This window comes from Mobula birostris, chromosome 5 (assembly GCF_030028105.1).
Source record: "Mobula birostris isolate sMobBir1 chromosome 5, sMobBir1.hap1, whole genome shotgun sequence".
NCBI classification, from domain to species: Eukaryota; Metazoa; Chordata; class Chondrichthyes; order Myliobatiformes; family Myliobatidae; genus Mobula; species Mobula birostris.
This window is the reverse complement of record NC_092374.1, coordinates 47,695,845-47,720,141: the sequence shown is the minus strand read 5'-3', so window position 1 is coordinate 47,720,141 and position 24,297 is coordinate 47,695,845. Positions and strand designations below refer to the sequence as shown.

Below are 24,297 nucleotides of genomic sequence, written 5' to 3'. Positions count from 1 at the left end.
TATGCTCTCTAGTTCTTGATTTCCCCAACACTGGGGGGGGAAAAAAAAACACATTCACAGTTCATTCACCTTAATTATGGTTCCCAAAATTTAATTTTCTCTATAAAATCACCTCTCAGTCTCCTGTGTTCCAAGAAATCAAGTCTTAGCCTGTCCTGCTCAGTCCTTCAAGTCCCTGTAAATCTTCAGCATCTGTTCCAGTTAATAAGACTGTTTTTATAGCAGGGTGACTAAAACTGAACACCATTCTAGTAGTGACTTGTACAACTGCTCTATGGCCTCCTAGCTTCTGTACTCAGTGCCCTGATTGATGAAGATGACTGTGCAAAAGTCACATTCACCGCCTTGTCTACTTGTGACTGCACTTTCATGGAACCATGTCTGTGAAATTCAAGGCCTCTCTGTTCCCCAACACTCCCCAGGGACCTCCTATTCACTGTGAAAATCCTACTTTGATTAGATTTTCCAGAGTGCAACATCTCGCACTTATCTGACCTAAACTTCAATATTAGGGCAGCCACCGCGGAGGCCCTTTACCCATGCCCACCGAGCCTCGCTTTGTCCGCTAATGGACACGGTGCAGCGGCAGAGGCTTTCCTATCCATTGACTGTTACTGTGGTAGTGCTGTGCCCCTCCACTGCGAGAGCTATAAGTTCATCATTGCTTCTGACCGCTGCCTGCCTTGGCGAGGTGTTGCCGTGAGGGGGTACCAGCCTTGACCCGCTGCATGGTGCTGCGAGACTGAGTGGCAATTGAGAGAGGGGGCGTCGAGAGTGCTGAATTGCAGAGGTACCAAAATTGCAAGTTCAAATAGATTTTGAATAGGCTGTTGATATATGTATGAGTATGATGATAAAGAAATTTTGCCTCTTCTATGTGAACAGTAAAGTTGTCATGAGTAATCAGATGGCAAAACCATCTTTTTTTTGTTAGGAAATATCTCCAGGACATTACTGATTTTGGACCCAGGCCAACTGGAAGTGCTACCAGTGAAATCCTGACTGTTAACTACCTCTTGGACCAGGTCCAGAAGATCAAAGCAGAAAGTACAGCAGTGCATACCATTGCAGTGGATGTTCAGAAACCAACTGGCTTCTTCAGTATTGATTTCCTCGGTGGTTTCACCAGTTATTATGCTAATGTTGCTAATGTTGTTGTGAAGTTAGAACCAAAGAATGGAGCAAAGCATGCTGTGCTTGCAAACTGCCATTTTGATTCTGTGGCCAATAGCCCAGGTAAAATTATTTCTGTACTCTTTCTGTCTATTTCTCTAATAACTTGGTGATCTGCGATGTGAAGCAATGAAACATGAGGTGGCCAAGTCTTTATCTGTGTTTACTTCCACCTCTTTATACTTTCTACCTCCACTCTTGTGCCTCAGTCCAGATAAAGGGTCACAACTGCAAATGTTGATTGTCATTTCCCTCCATATACTGTATGCTGCCTGACCTGTTCATTTGGTTCATTTGTGCATTGCCCAAATTCCAGCACCTGGAGTCCCTTGTGTCTCTCTTTATGTCTGTCATTCTAGGAATCAGCTGTTGGTAGAGGACTAAAGTTCACTTCTCACACAACCTTTAGCATGAAGTGGATGTGAACTGTAGGAACATGAGTTCTCATGTTCTTGTAATGGTTATCAAAGAATAAAATGTACTTTTGATACTTTCTGCTCACACACGTTACTTTATCCATTTGGACTTTCACGGTAGAATTATTTCCAGTTCTCTGTAAGCCTTCACTTTTCGAGGAACCCATGTTCATGTTATTAAAATGGTTTCCTTATCTTGAAGGCAGCTTTAGTTTCAGGGGGTTATAATCTCTCCTTCAACTGTAGCCAGTAGTGGGGAACATTTGGGTCTACTCCTGCCAGTATCACGAAAATAAGCCTTGCAACTAGGAGGCAAGGGAAGCTAATGCTGGTGGGTCTCCATTATTAGAAGCTGAAACTAGGCTCCAAGCTATCATTTGCCCAGCTTACCCAAGTCCAAACCTTGCAGGCAGCCACTGGACATTGCATTGACGGCTCTGTCTGACTGGTTGTTTGAGAGGTCGCTTAGCTCTATCTACTGTTTAATGTACAAATGGTACCTTGTGGTTGTACTGACTGCCTTTTTGGATTATCAGTATAAATAGTGACATGTCAAAATAATTTGTGAAGAGTCACGTGGATGTTTTGTTTTGTTCAGGTGCCAGTGACGACGCGGTCAGTTGTGCAGTTATGCTTGAAATTCTGAATGTTTTGTCAAAGTCTTCATCCCCTCTGCAACATGCAATTATATTTGTTTTTAACGGAGCAGAAGAAAATATTTTACAGGTAGGATGAAAAAGCAATCCTTGCATTGAATGTTAACAACACAGAAGTTAAAGAGTGTTATAACTGCTTGACTTTGAGTGTACCAACCTGTCACTGTCTTTTTCTTGGCAGGCAAGCCATGGATTTATTACCCAGCACACTTGGGCTAAATTAGTAAGGGCATTTATCAATTTAGAAGCTGCTGGCGTAGGAGGGAAGGAGATTGTTTTTCAGACAGGTAATTATTAATATGTTTATGGTGAATAATGTTATCTTTGATAAAGTTTTATGCAGATCAGATGTTGGATTAGAGCCTGGCGACCAGGCCTGTGCTTAGTCAGGTTGGGGCTAAGCTCTGAATTGTTGGAATCCTGCTGCATTGACTGGCTCTGTATGTTATCCAGGTCACTGATTTACCAATTTGCCAATCTTACTGGCATATCAATAGCATGTCTATGGTTTTGTTGTTGTCCTATCCAGAACTGATGTACGGTCTTCATCTGGGAGGTTGACCATCTCTACATCTTCACAAATGCTTCCTGACCTGCTGAGTTCCTTTTTGCTACAGATTTCAGCATCTACTCTCTCGTATGCAGTTTACGGTTGTTATATTTACAGTTATGGTTGGATTTGTGTTGGTGGGGCGATAGTTGGGGAAGAATAATAAGTGGACGTTGTGTTCAGTGGTTGTAGTTGGGTCAGGTTTCAATTTTATACCCTAGCAACCCTCTGATTTTCATTACTATCCAGTGTTTGGTGTATGTGTATTTTATTTATTTAAACTGTTACGCAAGAACCTTTGAGACAAGAACATATCCAAACCTGTAGCTACTTTTTTTCATTATCATTAATGCAGATTGTTTGGTTCTCTCTGTCTTTATAACTTCATTAAGTTTGCATTTTGAGCATTGACATAAAATATTCTTATCAAATCTTATTCTTTGATCTCACTAGAAAGCTGGCAGGCTCCCTGTGTAACTGGGTGTTGTGTGATTTCCTACTGAGTGTTGCACCTGAGTCAGAAACAAAGAAGAAAGATTGAAACTTTCATTGAGTTATCTGATCTGATTATCATTAAGTTTCAAAATTGATCTTAAACTCACTAAATTGCCTTCTGCTTTTGTAGTAGTGCTAACATCTTTCTTTGATGTAGTACCTTTTAGAGCAGGGGTTCCCAACCTTTTTTTTAATGCCGTGGACCCTACCATACATTAGGGTTGGGAACCTCTGTTATAGAGCCAGCCAGTATACTATGCCATTAGTTTTAAAGTTAATGCGCAAAAAGATAGGTCTGGTCTGTGGGTTGAGATTCTAAATTGGAGAAAGGCCAATTTTGATGGTATCAGAAAGTATCTAGCAACTGTGGATAGGGACAGCAACACACATAAAATGCTGGAGGAACTCAGCAGGCCAGGCAGCATCAACGGAAAAAAGTACAGTCGATGTTTCGGGCCAAGATCCTTAGGCAGGACTAGAGAAAATAGCTGAGGAGTAGATTTAAAACATGGAGGAGGGGAGAGAGAAAAACACAAGGTGGTAGGTGAAACTGAGAAGGGGAGGGACGAAGTACAGAGCTGGGAGGTTGACTGATGAAAGAAATATGGGGCTGGAGAAGGGGAGTCTGACAGGAGAGGACAGAATACCATGGAAGAACAAAAAGGGGGAGGAGCACTAGAGGGAGGTGGTGGGCAGGCAAGGAGATAAGGTGAGAGAGGGGGAAAGTGAGGGGGGCATTGCTGGAAGGGTCTTGGCCCGAAATGTGGACCGTACTTTTTTCCTTAGATGCTGCCTGGCCTGCTGAGTTCCTCCAGCATCTTTTGTGTGTTGCTTAGATTTACAGCATCTGCAGATTTACTCTTGTTTGTGATTTGATTGGATTGGGACAGGCTGTTTTCTGGCAAAGCTGTACTTGGTAAGTGTGAAGCCTTCAAAAGTGAAATTTTGAAAGTATGAAGCTTGAATGTGCCTGTTAGAATAAAGGGTAAAAATAACAGGTGTAAGGAACTTCTGGTTTTCAAGAGATACTGAGGCCCTGGTTAAGAATAAAAAAGGAGGTGCATTATAGATATTGGCAGGTAGGAGCAAATGAGGTGCTTATGGAGTATAAGAGATGCAAGAGAAGCTTGAAGAAAGAAATCAGGAGGATGAAAAGAAGGCATGATGTTGCCTTAGCAGACAAGGCGAGGGAGAATTCTAAGGGATTCTACAGATATGTTAGGAGCAAAAGGATTGCAAGGGACAAAATTGATCTGGAAGAATAAAGTGGTAATCCATGCATGGAGCCAAAGAGATGGGGGAGATCTTAAATTTTTTGCATCTGTATTTGCTCAGGAGATGGAAACAGAGTCTATAGAAGTGAGGCAAAACAGCACCAACTTCATGGAGCCTATACAGATTATAGGGGAGGAGCTGCTTGCTGTTTTGAGCTAATGAGGGTGGATAAATCCTCAGGGCTTGACAGGATGTTTCCTCGGACCCCGTGGAAGGCAAGTGCAGAAATTGCCAGGTCCCTGGCAGAGAAATTTAAAACCTCCTCAGTGACAGGTGAGGTACCAGAGGATTGGAGGATAGCCAATGTTGTTCCACTGTTTAAGAAAAGCTCTACAAATAAACCAGGAAATTATAGGCTGATGAGCCTGACATCAGTAGTCGGAAAGTTATTGGAAGGTGTTCTAAGGGACAGATTATGAGTATTTGGAAAGACATGGACTGATTAAGGATAGTCAGCATGGCCTTGTGCATGGTAGCTCATGTCTATCCAATCTTGTAGAGTTTTATGAGGAAGTTACCAGGAAAGTAGATGAAGGCAAGGCAGTGGATGTTGTCTACATCGACTTTAGTAAGGCATTTGACAAAGTGCCGTATGGGAGTTTGGTCAAGAAACTTCAGTTGCTTGGCATCAAGATGAGGTAGTAAACTGGATTAGACATTGGTTTTGTGGGAGAAGCCAGAGAGTGGTAGTAGATGGCTGTCTCTATGACTGGAGGCCTGTGGTTAGTGGAGTGCTGCGTCCGTTGTTTTTTGTCATCTGTATCAATGGTCTGGATGATAATGTCGTTAATTGCATCAGCAAATTTGTCGATGATGCCAAGATTGGGGGTGTAGTGGATAGTAAGGAAAACTCTCATGGGTTAGAACATAGAAACATAGAAAACCTACAGCACAATACAGGCCCTTCAGCCCACAATACTGTGCTGAACATGTACTTACTTTAGAAATTACCTAGGGTTAACCATAGCCCTCTATTTATCTAAGCTCCATTTACCTATCCGGGTGTCTCTTAAAAGACCCTATCGTATCCACCTCCACCACCATTGCTGGCAGCCTATTCCACACACTCACCACTCTCTGCATAAAAAAACTTACCCCTGACATCTCCTCTGTACCTACTTCCAAGCACCTTAAAACTGTGCCCTCTTGTGTTAGCCATTTTAGCCCTGGGAAAAGCCTCTGACTTTTTCCCAGGGCATGATCAATGCCTCTCATCATCTTATACACCTCTATTAGGTCACCTCTCATCCTCCGTTGCTTCAAGGAGAAAAGGCCGAGTTCACTCAACCTATTCTCATAAGGCATGCTCCCCAATCCAGGTAGCGTCCTTGTAATTCTCCTCTGCACCCTTACTGTGGTTTCCACATCCTTCCTGTAGTGAGGTGACCAGAACTGAACACAGTACTCCAAGTGGGGTCTGACCAGGGCCCAATAGAGCTGTAACATTACCTCTTGGCTCTTAAACTCAATCCCATGGTTGATGAAAGCCAATGCAGCATATGCTTTCTTAACCACAGAGTCAACCTGCGCAGCAGCTTTGAGTGTCCTATGGACATGGGCCCCAAGATCCCTCTGATCCTCCACACTGCCAAGAGTCTTACCATTCATACTATACTACGCCATCATATTTGACCTACCAAAATAAACCACTTCACACTTACCTGGGTTGAACTCCATCTGCCACTTCTCAGCCCAGTTTTGCATCCTATCGATATCCCGCTGCAATCTCTGACAGTCCTCCACGCTATCCACAACACCCCTAACCTTCGTGTCATCAACAAGTTTACTAACCCATCTCTCCACTTCCTCATCCAGGTCATTTATAAAAATCACGAAGAGAAGGGGTCCCAGAACAGATCCCAGAGGCACACCACTGGCCACTGACCTCCATGCAGAATATGATCTGTCTACTACCACTCTTTGCCTTCTATGGGCAAGCCAATTCTGGATCCACAAAGCAAGGTCTGCTTGGATCTCATGCTTCCTTACTTTCTCAATAAACCTTGCATGGGGTACCTTATCAAATGCCTTGCTGAAATCCATATACACTACATCTACTGCTCAACCTTCATCAATGTGTTTCGTCACATCCTCAAAAAATTCAGTCAGGCTCGTAAAGTACGTCCTGTCTTTAACAAAGCCATGCTGACTATTCCTAATCATATTATGCCTCTCCAAATGTTCATAAATAGCTGCCTCTCAAGATCTTTTCCATCAATTTACCAACCACTGAAATAAGACTCACTGGTCTATAATTTCCTGGGCGCTCTCTACTCCCTTTCTTGAAAAAGGGAACAACATCAGCAACCCTGTAATCCTCCGGAACCTCTCCCGTCCCCATTGATGATGCAAAGATCATTGCCAGAGGCTCAGCAATCTCCTCCCTTGCCTCCCACTGTAGCCTGGGGTATATCTTGTCCGGTCCTGGAGACTTACCCAACTTGATGCTTTCCAAAAGCTCCAGCATATCCTCTTTCTCAATGTCTATATGCTCAAGCTTTTCAATCCACTGTATGTCATCCCCATACTTGCCAAGATCCTTTTCCGTAGTGAATACCGAAGCAAAGTGTTCATTAAGTACCTCTGCGATCTCCTCCGGTTCCAGACACACGTTTCCACTGTCACACTTGATTGGTCCTATTGTCTCATGTCTTATCCTCTTGCTGTTCAAATACTTGTAGAATGCCTTGGGGTTTTCTTTAATCCTGCTTGCCAAGGCCTTCTCATGGCCCCTTCTGACTCTCCTAATTTAATTCTTAAGCTTCTTCCTGCTAGCCTTATAATCTTCTAAATCTCTATCATTTCCTAGTTTTTTTTTAGACCTTTTGTAAGCTTTTCTTCTTGACTAGATTTTCAACGGCCTTTGTACACCATGGTTCCTGTACTCAACCATCCTTTCCCTGTCTCATTGGAATATATCTATACAGAATGCTGCTCAAATATCCCCTGAACATTTGCCACATTTCTGCCTTACATCTTCCTGAGAACATCTGTTTCCAATTCATACTTCCAAGTTTCTGCTTGATAGCTTCATATTTCCCCTTACTCCAATTAAACGCTTTCTTAACTTGTCTGTTTCTATTCCTCGCCAATGCTATGGTTAAGAAGATAGAATTGTGATCACTATCTCCAAAATGCTCTCCCCTGAGAGACCTGACACCTGACCAGGTTCATTTCCCAATACCGGATCAAGTACAGCCTCTCCTCTTGTAGGCTTATCTACATATTGTGTCAGGAAATCTTTCTGAACATACCTAACAAACTCCACTCCATCTAAACCCCTTGCTCTAGGGAGGTGCCAGTCAACATTTAGGAAATTAAAATCTCCCACCACGACAACCCTGTTATTATTATACCTTTCCAGAATCTGTTTCCCTATCTGCTCCTCAATGTCCCTGTTACTATTGGGTGGTCTATAAAAAACACCCAGTAGAGTTATTGACCCCTTCGTGTTTCTAACTTCCGCCCATAGAGATTCAGTAGACAATCCCTCCATGACTTCCTCCTTTTCTGCAGCCATGACACTATCTCTGATCAACAGTGCTATGCCCCCACCTCTTTTGCCTCCCTCCCTGTCCTTTCTGAAACCTAAAGCCTGGCACACTAAGTAACCATTCCTGGGCCTGAGCCATCCAAGCCTCTGTAATGGCCACAACATCATAGCTCGAAGTACTGATCCACGCTCTAAGCTCATCCGCTTTGTTTATGAAGCTTCTTACATTAAAATAGACACATATCAAATGGTCTGAGTGTACCTCTTCTCTATTACCTCCCTTTCACACTGTCTCCAAGCTTTCTCTATTTGTGAGCCAACTGCCCCTTCCTCTGTTTCTTCAGTTCGGTTCCCCCCCCCCCCCCCCCCCCCCCAGCAATTCTAGTTTAAACTCTTCCCCAATAGCCTTAGCAAACCTCCTTGTCAGGATATTAGTCCTAGTGGTCCCCAGCAGGTTGCAGCGGGATCTCGACCAGCTGGAAAAATGGGCTGAAAAATGGCGGATGAAATTTAATGCAGACAAGTATGAAGCGTTGCACTTCAGTAGGACCAACCAGGGTTGGTCTTGCACTTGAACGGAGGACACTAAGGAGTGTGGTAAAACAAAGGGATCTGTGAATACAGATCCATAATTCATTGAATGTGGCTTCACAAGTAAATAGGGTTGTGAAGAAAGCTTTTGGTACATTGGCCTTCATAAATCATTTATCAAGTACAGGAGATGGGATGTTATGTTGAAGTTGTATAAGACATTGGTGATGTCTAATTTGGAGTATTGTGTGCAGCTTGGTCACCTCCCTACAGGAAAAATGCAGACAAGGTTGAAAGAGCACAGAGAAAATTTACAAGGATGTTGCTGGGTCTGGAGGACCTGAGTTATATGGAAAGATTGAATAGGTTAGGACTGTATTTCTTAGAACATAGATGATCGAGAGGATATTTGAAAAAGGTGTACAAAGTTACGAGGGGTATAAATAGAATAAAAGCAAACAGGTTTTATCAACTGAGGTTAGGTGGGATTAAATCAGAGATCATGGGTTAAGGCTGAAAGGTGAAAGATGAAAAGTTTAAGGGGAACATGAGGGGAACTCAGAGGGTTGTGGGAGTGCGGAATGAGCTGCCAGTGCAAGATAGATTTCAATGTTTAAAAGAAGTTGGTATGGGTATGGAGGGCTATGGTCATGGTGTAGGTCGATGGGAGTAGGCAGTTAAATGTTTTTGGCATGGACTAGATGAGCTGAAGGGCCTGTTTCTGTGCTGTACTTTTCTATGACTCTGAGGACAGTTGGCAAATCTTAACACTATTATGACAGAGAACTTTGTGAAAGTGTTTCAGCTGTTTTAAGAAGGAAAGAAATCTTCACCAGGTACTGCTTCAGGAAGTGATAATAGTATCATCGGGGATTCCTTTGTGTGTCTCTGTACCTTTTGGGAAAAGATATAGGAGCTTGAAAAAGGTGATGACCAGATTCAAGATGTCTTCTTCTCCACTGCTATCTGACTTCTGTATAACTTGCCTCCTTCACGTCCCCTTTCCTGTGGTGCTATCACGTTCTTGGACTCTTAACTCAACCTCTCTTGTCACTTTATTTTCACTTCTGCATTTATTTTTGCAATACTTCAGATTGTACTGTAGTCTGCACTATTCTGTTGTTTTGTGCACTGGTCACTGTACTTATTGTATGTTTACAAATTTCAAGTGAGCAAGATACTTCATTGCATCTTGGCATATATGACAGTGAACAGATCTGAATCTAGAAAGTAATTGGGGCAAAAAATGGATGCTGGAAATGTGAAACAAAAAGCAGAAAATGCTGGAAACATTCGGCAGGTTAAACATCATAGAAAGAAAGTCAGTTGAGAGAGAGTTCTACAATCTGAAGATCAGGTGCTTGAAAGTTTAGAAAAAAGATTAGAGAGGCTATTCCAGAAATTACGGACATCAATGCTGGTGACTATATTGTGTTTTGGGTAAGGAGGCAGGCTGAAGGACTATAGAGAAATATAAGAACTTGAATGGGTTAGAAATGAGGAGGGATGAAATCACAGAGTAACGGAGTCACTTGGATCTCCTTAATGAAACACAGTGAATCATCCAAGTACAGCAGGTAGGGATGGGCTTTGGCATTTTTTTTTCTGTGAATCTGCAAATCAGGCTTTAGGACATTTCACTGCTTTTTGCTTGGTGGAATGACCTGTTTTCATTGATATTCTGTGTCTGCATTTTACCACCTAAAGGTCCGGAAAATCCATGGTTAGTTCAGGCTTATGCTCGTGCAGCTAAACATCCTTTTGCATCTGTCGTTGGTCAGGAAGTATTTCAAAGTGGGGTCATTCCATCTGACACAGATTTTCGAATCTACCGGGATTATGGCAATATTCCAGGTATGGTGTTTCTTTGGTGATTTCTCATTAAAATAATTGCAGTTAGAGCTAGATATTGCTGAATTTGTAAAATATCTTGAGTTTCATTTAGTCTTTCAAACTAATTTCACAAATGCACCTTTTGAATGCACATTGTTAAATCAAGAAGCCAGCTTGTGCTTTGCAATTAGGGGATAAACTGAATGCAGGGAAATTGAAGCCAATGGTTTTGGTTTCCATCTGCGTTTGGTTCCTGGTTTGAGCCACTGTGAGTGTAAGTTTGGTAATCCTCTGTAGGGAGATGTTTACAGTTGGTGGGATTGAAGTTGTACATTTGATAGTTGCTCATAAAATGATTGGAATCTGTCCAGATTCTACTCCAAACTTTGAAGGTGCAGTAGAAATTTTCCTGGGTAACAAATGTGTTCCATTTTTTTAAATGTACATCCACAAGTTGACTTTTATCCATAATTTGGAAAATAAACAAAAATCACTTGATATGATAACTAAATTATTGTAATGAATGGCATGGAAAGCACATAAGATTGATAAGAAACAGTTACTGTAAGTAAAGAGATAGAGAAACTGGTTCTGTCGTTCATAGAATGAACCTATGTACGTATATCGGATTTATGAATTTAATAATGTATAATTAATGTAAAAATTGGACATTTTTGGCTCGGAGACAGCACAGGAGCAAGCTCTTTGGCTCACAGTAACTAAGTTAACCATACTAGCAATTTAAACTGAACATCTGCCTGCACATGGTTGGCAGCCCTGCATTCCCCACCTGTTCACGTGTCACTCTGAATGCCTCTGATCAACAGATGGTTGAGGTTCTGCTGTCCCCAGTCTCACTGTTGCTTTGATTCATTCTGTTTATAAATTCTACCAGTACATCCAGAACTCTTACAGAAGTTAAGGTTTCAACTATTTGACACTGTAATGTAGTTTCTTTTCTTGTTCATTGTATGTAGAAAAAATTATTCACCTATCAAGAAGCAAAGTGGTTATAAGGTGTGACTATCATGAGCCAAAACCCGACCAACAATGCTTTGGTAGATTAAACTTTGAGGTTTCTGTTTTTGTGCTTCCCTTAATTTAACAGATTCATTCTGTTACAAAACAAAATTAACATTAACTTTCTTGAGACTAATAATTGTTTTCTTTTTCAGGAATCGATTTGGCTTTCATTGAAAATGGTTACATCTACCATACAAAATATGATACAGCAGATCGTATCCATTTAGACTCCATTCAGAGGGCTGGTCAGTATTATGTGATTTCTACAGCAAGAAGGACTTGGTGAATTTGTTCTATTAACCAAGCTTTTCAAAACTAGCTAATGATAATTGCTTATTTAAATTGGTTTATTATTGTCAGATGTACAGTGAAAAACATGCCTTGAGTATAGTTCATGAGGATTATTTCATTACAACAGTGCATAGAGGTAGTTCAAAGTAAAACAATACTGAAATTATTAGTTACAAGGAATGTGCAGTGCAGGTAGTCAATAAATTCATAACAAAATATTACAAGGTCAAAAGTCCATATTATCGTATAAGGAAACCATTCAGTAGTCGTATGACAGCATTTGCCTAATGGAAGAGAGGAAGAAGAGAATATCTGGGGTGATTGCATCTTTGATTACATTGGCTACTTTACTGAGAGAGCAAGAAATGTAGATGGAGCTCGTGGTGAGAAGAGTCGATTCTGTGATATGCAGAGCTGTGTGCACAACTCTGTAGTTTCTTGTGGTCTTGGACAGTGTTGCCATACCAAGCCATGATGTGTCTGGATAGGGCCCTTTGTGGTGCATCAGTTAAAAATTGGTGTGGGTCATAAGGAAATGCCAAATTTATTTAGCCTCCTGAGGGACTAGCAGTGCTGGTGAACTTTCTTGGCAGTGGTTGGACAGGTTGTTGGTGATCACTCCTAGAAACTTGAAGCTTTCAGCCCTTTCAGCTTCTACACAGCTGATGTAAATCATCCCCTTGCTGAAGTCAAGACCAGTTCTTTTGTTTAGCTGACTGTTGTGTATGTGGCCTGGTTACACAACAATGCCATTAATAAAAATGCTGGAGACGGGAGCTAAGGTTCATGGTTCTTTACCGGCAGAAACCGAACTCGGCACACAAGTACAGATCAATACGCGCCTAATAGCGCATGCAACGACGTGTTACTAAAACATAAAGTAGTCCCTTATTATAATGTAGGCTGTACGGTACACTCCTCCCCTTTTAATAGTGTATCAACTTTTTTTTTACTGGGGCACTATGTTAAACGAATATGTTTACCCTTAACATACAAACGCTTACCACTTGTTTACTTAGTAACTTAATAATATCAAATTATAACAAAATAACGTAATAATATCAAATTATAACAAGCCTTTTTTTAACTTTTGGTCTAAGACCCATTTATAACTCAAGTCTCTTTGGGGGGGGGTTCTTCTCTGCCTCTCCGGATAACGTCTGTCAATAAACTTGTTTGTTTTAATACAGATTTTCATATAAAAGGCATGAAAAGTTGACCTCTGAGCACAGAGAGTTAAGAAGATGTGCGCCTCCAACTTGCTAAGAGTTCTGGGCAGCAGATTGCCTCCATATAATAGTACATAGAATAGTACAGCACAGTACAGGCCCTTCAGCCCACAATGTTGTGCCGACCCTCAAACCTTGCCTCCCATATAAGCCCCCACCTTAAATTCCTCCAAATACCTGTCTAGTAGTCTCTTAAACTTCACTAGTGTATCTGTCTCCACCACTGACTCAGGCAGTGCATTCCACGCACCAACCACTCTCTGAGTAAAGAACCTTCCTCTAATATCCCCCTTGAACTTCCCACTCCATACCTTAAAGCCATGTCCTCTTGTGCTGAGCAGTGGTGCCCTGGGAAAGAGGTGCTGGCTATCCACTCTATTTATTCCTCTTATTATCTTGTACATCTCTATCATGTCTCCTGTCATCCTCCTTCTCTCCAGAGAGTAAAGCTCTAGCTCCCTTAATCTCTGATCATAATGCATACTCTGTAAACCAGGCAGCATCCTGGTAAATCTCCTCTGTACCCTTTCCAATGCTTCCACATCCTTCCTATAGTGAGGTGACCAGAACTGGACACAGTACTCCCAAGTGTGGCCTAACCAGAGTTTTATAGAGCTGCATCATTACATCGCGACTCTTAAACTCTATCCCTCGACTTATGAAAGCTAACACCCCATAAGCTTTCTTAACTACCCTATCCACCTGTGAGGCAACTTTCTGGAATCTGTGGACATGTACCCCCAGATCCCCCTGCGCAGTTGAAGACTCCTCTGTGCAGTTGTCCTAGATATATATGCATCTTTGTGCTATCACTTGTCTTCCTTACCCATATCTCATTTGTTCCAACTGAGCTAATTACACAGCCAGTCTTCATATTCTCCTTGGATTCCAAATAGATAGCCTGACCTTTATGATACCATCTCTTATTGTAATATAACTTTCCATCTTCTATTCATGCTTTATATCTTTGTGCTGGTGATTCAGCAGAAGTGCTGGGAAGATTCTCGGGAGAAGACGGAGATGCTGGTCTTTTCGGAGATTTAAGCTTATTGAGAGTTCACAGATCTTCCATTATCTGTTCATCTGTTAACAAGTAATTTAACTGCACAGGTGCAGGTTTTCGTCTTTTGTCTGTAACTGGAACAGGGTCATGAGGTCTCCTCCTTAGTTTCCTAGTCATTATTGGCTTTACCTCCAAAGAATCTCCTGTGAGTTCCACTGTTAGCCTCTCATTCTCAATCATCTTTTTCTTTTCTTCTAACACAATCTTTTTATCTTCAAATTCTTTCACTGCTGCTTTCTTCTCTTTAATATAATTCCTTTCTCCTTGTTCTGTTTCCAGTTGCAGAAAAAGCTCTGCATTTTGTATTCTTTCCTTGTATTGTTGATCTAGTTTCTTCATCCTTTTCTGATACTCCTGCAAAGTGCCTTCCTGTAACTGCTGTAGCTATCTTTTGAGAGATGTCAATTTCTCCTGGTGCATCTGCTCTTTTACTTCCAGGTAGTCTTCATCATCCTGCTTATTGGCAATATCTGTCTCCCTTGCATCCTCTGTATCTTCATCCGAGTCACGGCCATGGATACTGCATTCGTTCTCATCGTCGACACTGTCTAGCTCCTCGTCGTCGTTGTAATAGTCGACAATGGGTGAGAGGAGAGCTGCGGACATCTTCCCCACTGAGCTGCCCTCCTTTGTTGACACAACTTGTGCCTTGATGGTGTGCCAATCCAACTGGATTTTCCTGAGCCATTCATGTCCCAGTGATGGTGGTCCTCCATTTTTCAGTACATAGAGGTTCAGCTGCTGTATTTTAGCTCCGTAGGTCACTGTCACTTTAATTTTACCTTTGGGATGCACTTTCTGTTCCGTGTAAGTCTTTAGCAGTAGTTTAGTTCGTTTCAGAGGTATGTGAGAAAACAGTCATTTGTAGTCGTGTACAGAGATCACTGTTAAAGCTGAGCCTGTGTCCAACTCCATTTTCAGTCTCACACTATCACTTGTGGAGTGATCCTTATTACTCTTCGATCATCTGTCTCTTTCACACTGTGAAGTTGCAGTCAAGACAGTTCACTTTCGTCTGAGTCATTTTCATCAGAACTGCTTTCTTCCATGTTGTGTACATTGTTGTGTTTTCCTTTCTGGGGTTTCTTGTTTCTGTGTATTTTGACCTTTTACTGCTGTTTACTAGCTTTGCATACTCTGCCAGTGTGGCCCTGTTTGCCACAGTTTCTGCATTCTTTGTCTTTAAACCAACAGTCATCTGACTCGTGACCTATTCTCACAACCCGTAACATTTCTTTCCTTCATTTCTGTTTAGTGACATTTTATTTGTGGCATATTCCAGAGATTTTTGTTGTATCTCGGAAGCACCCCGTGTCGCTGTTTCCGTTGATATTGCAATGTTTAGCGCAATGCAAGGTCTCTTTCACACAGAAGCTTCTTCTGTGTGGTTTCACAGTGCATGCCACACACTAACCTGTATCTCAATGCGTCCGATAGGCCAGCTCCGAATTGACAATGTTCTGATAATTTGCGCAATTCAGCATAATATTCAAAAATCCTTTCATTTTTGCTCTGATACCGATTGTGAAATTTAAATCTTTCAGCAATGACCAGTGGTTTGGGGTTTAAATGCTGTTGGAGAGTGTCTACTATTTGCTTGAACGTTTTGTCAGTTGGCTCTTCAGGGGTTAACAAGCTCCGTGGCAGGCCGTATGTTTTTGCTCCCGTAATACTGAGTATGGCTACGCCCACACTAGACCGGATAATTTTGAAAACGCCGGTTTTGCGTAAAAACGATAGGCGTCCACACCAGGCGTTTTTGAAAATACCTGCGTCCACATTAAAACGGGTATTTGGGCGAATCTCCTACTGGGCATGCGCAGGACACACAGAAAACAAGTGAAGAGGAAATGATATACTTGGTGCGCGTTTGTCCAGTTACAGACTAGAAAAACTTAAAAGGAAATTGCCAAACGAAAGACTTGGTGCGCATTTGTTCAGAAACATTTTCTACAGCCATAGTCTCTTCATCGATGAAAGGGACGACAGCTACAACTAAATGCAATAAGGCTTGTTACTGGGCAAAGCACCTGTCCCTACACCTCCTCTCTTGCCACCATTCAGGGTCCCAAACAGTCCTTCCAGGTGAGGCAACACTTCACTTGTGAGTCTGTTGGGGTAATCTATTGCATCCGGTGCTCCCGGTGCAGTCTCCTCTACATCGGTGAAACCCGATGCAGATTGGGGGGGCTGCTTCGTCGAGCACCTCCGCTCCGTCCGCCACAACAGACAGGATCTCCCGGTAGCCACCCACTTCAACTCTGCTTCCCACTCCCATTCAGATATGTCCATACATGGCCTCCTCTACTGCCATGATGAGGCTAAACGCAGGTTGGAGGAGCAACACCTCATATACCGTCTAGGTAGTCTCCAGCCTCTTGGTATGAACATAGAATTCTCCAACTTCCGGTAATTCCCTCCCCCTCCCTTCCCCTATCCCTATTTCACTCTGCCCCCTCCTCTAGCTGCCTATCACCTCCCTCATGGTTCCGCCTCCTTCTACTACCCATTGTGTTTTCCCCTATTCCTTCTTCACCTTTCCTGCCTATCACCTTGCTACTTCTCCTCCCCCACCCCCTTATCTTTCCCCTTACTGGTTTTTCACCTGGAACCTACCAGCCTTCTTCCCAACCTCCCCCCACCTTCTTTATAGGGCCTCTGCCCCTTCCCTCTTCAGTCCTGATGAAGGGTTCCGGCCCGAAACGTTGACTGTCTGTTTCCACGTATGCTGCCTGACCTGCTGAGTTCCTCCAGCGTGTTGTGAGTGTTACCTCACTTGTTTGCCTTTACTTTTGCTATGTCTTTGTGCATTATTTTGCTGTATTTAACATGTGCAATAAAACGAGTTACTGGGCACAAGCAATACATTAGTAAAGCACCTTGTTAAATGTATAAAACATGTCTGCATCAGTGTTATCTTGTATTTCCATACAATGTTACATTAGGCTGTTACACATCTATTGTCAGATATTAAAGTTGCTGGTGAACGGAGCAGGCCAGGCAGCATCTTTAGGAAGAGGTACAGTCGACGTTTTGGGCTGAGACCCTTCGTCAGGGCTAACTGAAGGAAGAGCTAGTAAGAGATTTGAAAGTGTAAGCGGAACAAGTGCTACACATGCCCTTATACTTCCTCCCTTACCACCATTCAGGGCCCCAGACAGTCCTTCCAGGTAAGGCGACACTTCACCTGTGAGTTGGCTGGGGTCATATACTGCGTCCGGTGCTCCCAATGTGGCCTTCTATATATTGGCGAGACCTGATGCAGACTGGGAGATCGTTTCGCTGAACACCTACGCTCTGTCTGCCAGAGAAAGCAGGATCTCCCAGTGGCCACACATTTTAATTCCACGTCCCATTCCCATTCTGATATGTCTACCCACAGCCTCCTCTACTGTAAAGATGAAGCCACACTCAGGTTGGAGGAACAACACCTTATATTCCGTCTGGGTAGCCTCCAGCCTGATGGCATGAATGTTGACTTCTCAAGCTTCCACTGATGCCCCACCTCCCCCTTGTGCCCCATCTGTTACTTATTTATATACACACATTCTTTTCCTCTCCCTCTTTTTTTTTCTCCCTCTATCCCATTCACTATACTACTTGCCCATCCTCTGGGTTTTTCCCCCCTCCCCCTTTTCTTTCTCCCTGGGCCTCCTGTCCCATGATCCTCTCATATCCCTTTTGCCAATCACCTGTCCAGCTCTTGGCTCCATCCCTCCCCCTCCTGTCTTCTCCTGTCATTTTGGATCTCCCCCTCCCCCTTCCACTTCCAAATCTCTTACTAGCTCTTCCTTCAGTTAGTCCTGACAAAGGGTCTCGGCCCGAAAAGTCGACTGTACCTCTTCCTGGAGATGCTGCCTGGCCTGCTACGTTCACCAGCAATTTTGATGTGTGTTGCTTGAATTTCCAGCATCTGCAGATTTCCTCGTGTTTGTGTATTGTCAGATATTGTTGTTGTGGTGTTGGAGGCTGCGTTCAAGAAAACAATGAAATGCCGCGCTGCCACCACCATCTGTTCCGGCACGTCATGAAAGCGTTTTTAAAATTAGCCAGTTACCCTGTACGCACTACAACGGCCAGCTGGCGTTTTCAGATGTTTTAGAAAAGCTCCGTTTTCGGGGGAGGAGAACGCTGTTTCAGTGCGGACGGAGGGTCAAAATGAAGAGAAAAAGCTTCGGTTACGGATTTATCCGGTCTAGTGTGAATGTAGCCTAAGATGCTGGCTTTCTCTTCATCCTTAACACCATTAACCTCACAATATAACTCCAGTCTTTCAATGTAAATTGCCCAGTCCTCAATGCCATTATCAAATGCTGTAATGGTTCCAATCATTGTCATCTTTGTTATGTTAATTAAGCCCCATTCTCCCCTTATTCTCCTTTTTGACTCACGTGTCCTTTTTGCTAGCGTCATGAGCACACTCCGTCTAGATGTGTGTGTGTCGCTCCTTTTTATCTCCCTTCTGGGGCAGGCAGTCCCTCAGCCCCTGGGGGTCAGCGCCGGCTGTGGTCTCGCCTGGATGTGCTGTGGCTCCGACTGTGTCTCTTGGTCTCCCAACGTGCCCGACGCCGGCTGTGCTGGAGTTAATGTGTACCATGACCAGCCTAGCTGAGTTAATCTGTTGGCCGAGGGTTGCATTTGGTTCCATTCTGAGTTATAAAAGTCAACCCTTTGTGTGTATCAGTTTGAGGTTTGAGGGATTTCTCTGTATTCCTGGGATAATGTAAGGTTTTACAATGCAGATGGCTGAATGTATCACTGTTAGCTGTTTGGAAAAACAATAGCATTCCTCTGTACTTTTTAAAATATCTATCCACTGCTATGATTTTTTTTCCCTGCAAGGCTTTCCATGACATACTGCCTTATGCTTAGAAAATTTTAAAGAAGCATTATTTTCCAGCGCATTCCAGCAGTGTATTGTGAAATTTCTCATGGGAGCTTGCTTCCGAACTGATCTCACTATTGCTATTTCTGAGTCATAGACTTCAGGCAATGGTTTTGTAAATAATGTAATTCTTTTATACCGGTATAGTTGTGAAATGCTGCACCACTATTGCAATGGCTCTGCAAATTGCCCCATGTGTGTAGGTGAATGATAGAATCTGCGAAGCAGGTACAATGTAGGACAAATGGGGTCAATATAGGATTAGTAGAAATGAGTGATTAATAGCCGGCATTCTCACTGAGCAGAAGGGGCTGTTTCATGCTCTTCCTCGCTATGAATCTACTGATTGTAGTGATGTTTTCCACAAGTCTTTTGATTTTTCACTTGTGATACCACGTGCTAGAGAGAATAACATTCATTGTTATGTAAGAAATATTTCCTCAGGTTTTAAAAGTAATGCTATTTTTTATATAAAAAAACTGCTTGCAAATATTTGTGTTGTAGTTAGCAGGTTTACATTGCTGTGACTTTGGTGCCTCAGGTTCTTCTGCAGGTTTGGAACATCTTGTTCACATCTTGTCCTAAGTGCACTTAGGACAAACACAGAGGCACAGATGTATTAACGTGAAAGCTCATCTATTCTGCCTTGATAATGTGACTTGACCTTGTTTTATGCATTCCCTAATATAAGAACTTCACTGCCAATAGATTTTGAACATTGGTTGGTTAAATTTGGATCAAAGTCATTGACCAGAACTCAAAGGATGATCCATGCACTTGTTAGAGAAAGGCCAGTCTTTCTTCAGAGACCAAATTTCAGTTTGAGATGACTGGATGTTATACCTGTAGTTTCTTTAGTAAACTTATTTTAAAGTGTGCTGCTAACGTTTAACGATAACTACCACTTAAGGAGGATTTTCAAACAATGACATACATTTTAACACCACAAATAACCACTGCCCTGATCCTTTTAGTAAAAAAAATACTCATTTTTTTGAGATTTGGGTGGGTTTTGCAAGGACAGCATTTATTAGCCATCCCCAGTTACCCTGGAGAAGGTCTTGAATGATTTGCAGATCCTCCAGTGAAGATACCCCGCGGTTCGGTGGATAGGGAGCTCCAGGATATGGATCCAGAGATGATGATGGTGTCCATCAAACAGTCTGATTTTACCATTCACTTGTACAGTTTACGGTGGCCAATTAACCCTCCAGCCTACACATCTTCAGGATGTAGAAGGAAAAACAGAGCACCCATAGGAAATACACACATTCACAGGAGAACATGCAAACTCCACACAAGCAGCACCACAGGTCTGGAATTGATCCCAGGTTACTGGAGTTCTGAGGTAGTGACTCTACAAGGTGAACCACTGTATTGCTCCCTTTTATTCTTTTCATCTTTGAATGTTTCTTTAGCTTCCCCTTAATCTCTCCTGCTGTTGATTGTGTGTTAGTATTTCGCACTCTGAAGAAAAAAGGCTTCTCTGACCCAACTAATTATTGGTTGTCTCCTACTCTGCCACCAAGTACTGGACTTTCCCACAAGTTCAAATGCTTTTGACAAGTGATGCACTCCCATTCAGAACATTGAGGACCGTCCCTCTCCTCACCCCATCAGTTCATCCTCAGGGATGGACACTGTTCCTTCAGCAAAGACCAGCATGTTCCTGACCAGATACATATGGAAGATGTTAAATTTGAGGCTGACTGGTGTTGGCTGATGTTACTTGCTACATAACAACCCATCCCAGAATGTGATTCGGATCTTGCCGCATGGAGATGCAGGCTGCTTCATTTCCTGAGGAATAGTGGCTGAAATTGAGCATTATGCAGTCATTAGAAAGTATCCCTGGCCCTGACCTTGTAATGGCAGAATGTCATAAAGCAGGTGAAGATAGGGCTGCTTGAACTCCTACATTGATGACCTGAGACAAGGATCAAAGAATCACAACCGGTCCTCAACTAATGAAGACAAGTGTGTCGTGTAGTTGGGGTGCCATATTATAGTTGCACATCACCTTGTTTCGGCTGCATTTGGAGAATTGAGTGCAGTTCTGTTCACCAGTACTTGAGGAAGGATTGATTAAGCTGGAGAGCAGGCAGAAAAGATTCATGAGAAGGTTGTCTGGATTTGAGGGCTTGAGGTGTCAAAAGAGATTGGATAGGCTAGATCTATTTTACCTGGACCAAAGGAGGCTAATAGGTGACCTGCTGTATATAGCTGTATAGAATTATGAAAGGCATAGATAGGTTAGTTAGTATTACCCATAATGGGGATGTCTGTGACTAATGATAATATTGAAGATGAGGGGGAAGAGCTTCAAGAGGGATCTATGGGGTAAAATTTAAATAAGAGTAGTTTGTTTGTAGAATGAGCTGCCAGAGGTGGTGATGGAGGCAGGAACAGTAACAGCATGTAAGGGACTTGAAAAAGCAAGGTGTCGTATGAATTAGTTTAGATAGGCAGGTTGGTTGGCATAGATTTGATAGCATGAAGGTTTGCTTATGTGCTGTACAACTCTGTGGAACCCAGGACACATTAGAATTTCTTCAGTGCCAGACCCATGTATCTTTGTTGCTGGATTAATGCTCCTTTTCCTGGGTTCAGCACCTCATTAGGGAACCGGTCCATCTCCCATTCACTGTTCACTTGACATCTTATTCCAGAGCTTCCAATTCTCGGCAATGGATTACCACCCATGTCCATTCTACTTCTATTAACATGGGGTAAAAACTTGTCTCCTGGCCCAAACCATTGAATGATAAAACTTCAAAAAAAAAATTGTGTCTATGTTCACAGCAGTCTGCGGAAAGCTGCTATTTGATAGGGTACCACTGGCTAGTGCAATGTTACTACAGCTCAGGATGACGGAGTACAGCGTTCTATTCTGATGTCCTCTGTAAGAAAAAGGATCTTGTGCTTTTCTGGTGCATACGCCGAATGAACTCTTCTCGTGCTTCCAGCTGGGTATAGGTATTGATGACAAACTCTGCCATCTTCTTCAGGGATGATGTCGGGGTACCTCTGCAGTCTGTCCCTCCTGATTGGTTAGTCCTCATCCAATCAGGTTTCCACTCTCCCACCTTGTTTGCAATTGAATTCCAGTTCTTACTTAGAGCGAGACCTTCGGCTTTGTTAAAATTCTTTTCCTGTAGTTTTATTTCAATGGCTTCCTTTACCAGGCGGTCTTAAAAGCCAGTAGCATGGCTTAGTTGTTTTGTTCTGTCAAAGTCCCTGAGGAAATGAGACAATTGCGCAGGATGTTCCTACAGAATGGCTACAGGTGAAAGAAATCAATCGGGCTCTTAAAAGGGCCAACGGGAAAACCAGGAAACCTAACAACAAGGAGGAATCCATCGCCACCGCTTGTTTTCCCTATATTTCCCTGAAGAAGATGACAGTTTGTCATCAAAATGTCCATTATAATTTATACCTGTACTTGGCTGGAAGAGTTCATGTCCTCTGTAAGAAGTTTGTACGTCCTTCCTGTGAACACGTGGGTGTCCTCCCACAGTCCAAAGATGTACTGGTTAGTAGGTTAATCAGTCATTGTGAATTCTCCTGTGATTAGGCTACAGTTGAATAGGTGGGTTGCTGGGTAGTGCAGCTTGTTGGGCCTGTTCCACACTGTATCTCTAAAAAATTAAATAACATTGTATTTGTCTTTAACCCTTAGTTTTTTTCCCCTTCCCATTGTAGGTGTGAATTGAGGCCATCTGATTTCTTGAGCCTGGTTTGCACACACTGCTTTTCTACAGTCCAGTATTTGATAAACAAGTGGATTATGCTTTTCATCATCCATGATAAATCAGAATGTGGATGGAAAAGTTTTTAAAGCCTTTTTTCCCAAAACTTTCCTGTATTATTTCTAGGTGATAATATACTAGCTGTACTGCAGTACTTGGCAATGTCCGAGGAGTTGGCTGACTCGACACAGTATCGTCATGGCTCCATGGTGTTTTTTGATGTGCTTGGAATGTTTGTTGTGGCTTATCCAAAACGGATTGGTACCATAATAAACTGTCTGGTAGCCGTAGCGACTGCCCTCTACCTGGGAAGAAAGTTCTCTCTATCAAAGAGTTCTGGTAAGTCAAAGTTCAATATATCATGTGTTTATTGTCTTTTTTCTTCCTTTAGTATCTAGGCATGTTTGAGTAGGCTGCATTTGCTGCCCATTTCTAATTAATTTTGGGAATGGTGAGCCACATTCTTGAACTGCTGGTCGTTTCTGGTGAAAGCGCTCTTCAGTTGGGTTGAAGAATTTCGACTCAATAACCTTGCAGGACTGGTGATGTTTCCAAGTCAGAATGGTGTGTGACCTGAGGAAATGTTTAAATTTATTTATCATGTGTCCCTCAAAACATGCGTACAGTGAAATGCATTGTTTGTGTTAACAACTAATATACCTGAGGGTGCACTAAGGGCAGCCGGCAACTGTCGCCATACATTCCAGTGCCAATGCAGCATGTTCACAATGCTCAGCAGAGCAACACAACACCACAAGTCCTGTTCCTCCCCTCCACCCATGCACACAAACACACAGTCCTCCAACCCCAGGCCTCCAGCAACCTGGTGTCCAACAACCCTCTTGAGAAGCTCCAATTCTGGCCTTGCATGACAATGGTTTTCGGCTTTCTGTCTCTGAAGTTTGCATGTTCTCCCTGTGACCATGTGGTCGTCTTCTGGGTGCTGTGGTTCCTTCTCACATCCTAAAGATCTGTGGTTTCATAGCATAATTGGCAATTCATTGTAAATTGCCCTCAGTGTGTAGGTGAGTGGTAAAATCTGGGAGGTGGGGATGGTGGAATTGATGAGAACACGAGAGTAAAGTTGGATTAATGTGGATTTGGTGGGCTGAATTTGGGCTGTATCTCACCTTGACTTGGTGGTTCTCCCATATTAAAGATGCTTCATAAACACATGTCATTGTTAAAGATATTGAATCTTTAATTATCTTTTTGTTTATTCTCAAGTGTTAACTGGTGTGATTATTTGTAGGTTCTCTCTATAGGAGTGATCTACTTTATGGAATTGGCATCACAATAATATGCTGGTTTATCACGATTGTGACCATCCTCATTGTAGCTGTATTTATATCTCTCACTGGACACTCCATGTTTTGGTTCACCCACTTCTATGCTTCTGTCATCTTGTACGGCTCCATAGCCCTCATGAAGCTCCTGCTGATACATACACTGGCCAAAAATCTTTTCTATGGAGTAAGTATACTGGTGGCTTTTGTATTGGCGAGGGATGGGTATGGCCATATATGGAGACAGAGTGTTATTGTGGATGACAGAGACTTAGAAGAGTTATGAAAATATGGTGGGATGTGTACAAGGGCCTATGGAGATGGGGAGGAGTGGGTTTAGAGCCCTCTT

The 24,297-nt window shown here is 42.6% G+C and overlaps 1 protein-coding gene and 1 pseudogene across 1 annotated transcript in view; one reads left to right on the top strand and one right to left on the bottom strand.

Annotated features, from left to right (window-relative positions):
- The window catches only part of LOC140197680 (endoplasmic reticulum metallopeptidase 1), a 65,898-nt gene that overhangs the window by 3,121 nt on the left and 38,480 nt on the right, over positions 1-24,297 (top strand). The window contains exons 2-8 of the mRNA XM_072257990.1: positions 935-1,236; positions 2,188-2,315; positions 2,427-2,532; positions 10,297-10,443; positions 11,598-11,690; positions 22,789-23,001; positions 23,915-24,135. Coding sequence (XP_072114091.1) covers positions 935-1,236; positions 2,188-2,315; positions 2,427-2,532; positions 10,297-10,443; positions 11,598-11,690; positions 22,789-23,001; positions 23,915-24,135 — 1,210 coding nt within the window. The remainder of the gene's footprint in view (positions 1-934; positions 1,237-2,187; positions 2,316-2,426; positions 2,533-10,296; positions 10,444-11,597; positions 11,691-22,788; positions 23,002-23,914; positions 24,136-24,297) is intronic.
- LOC140197463 (sin3 histone deacetylase corepressor complex component SDS3 pseudogene) lies at positions 13,660-14,637 on the bottom strand (annotated as a pseudogene).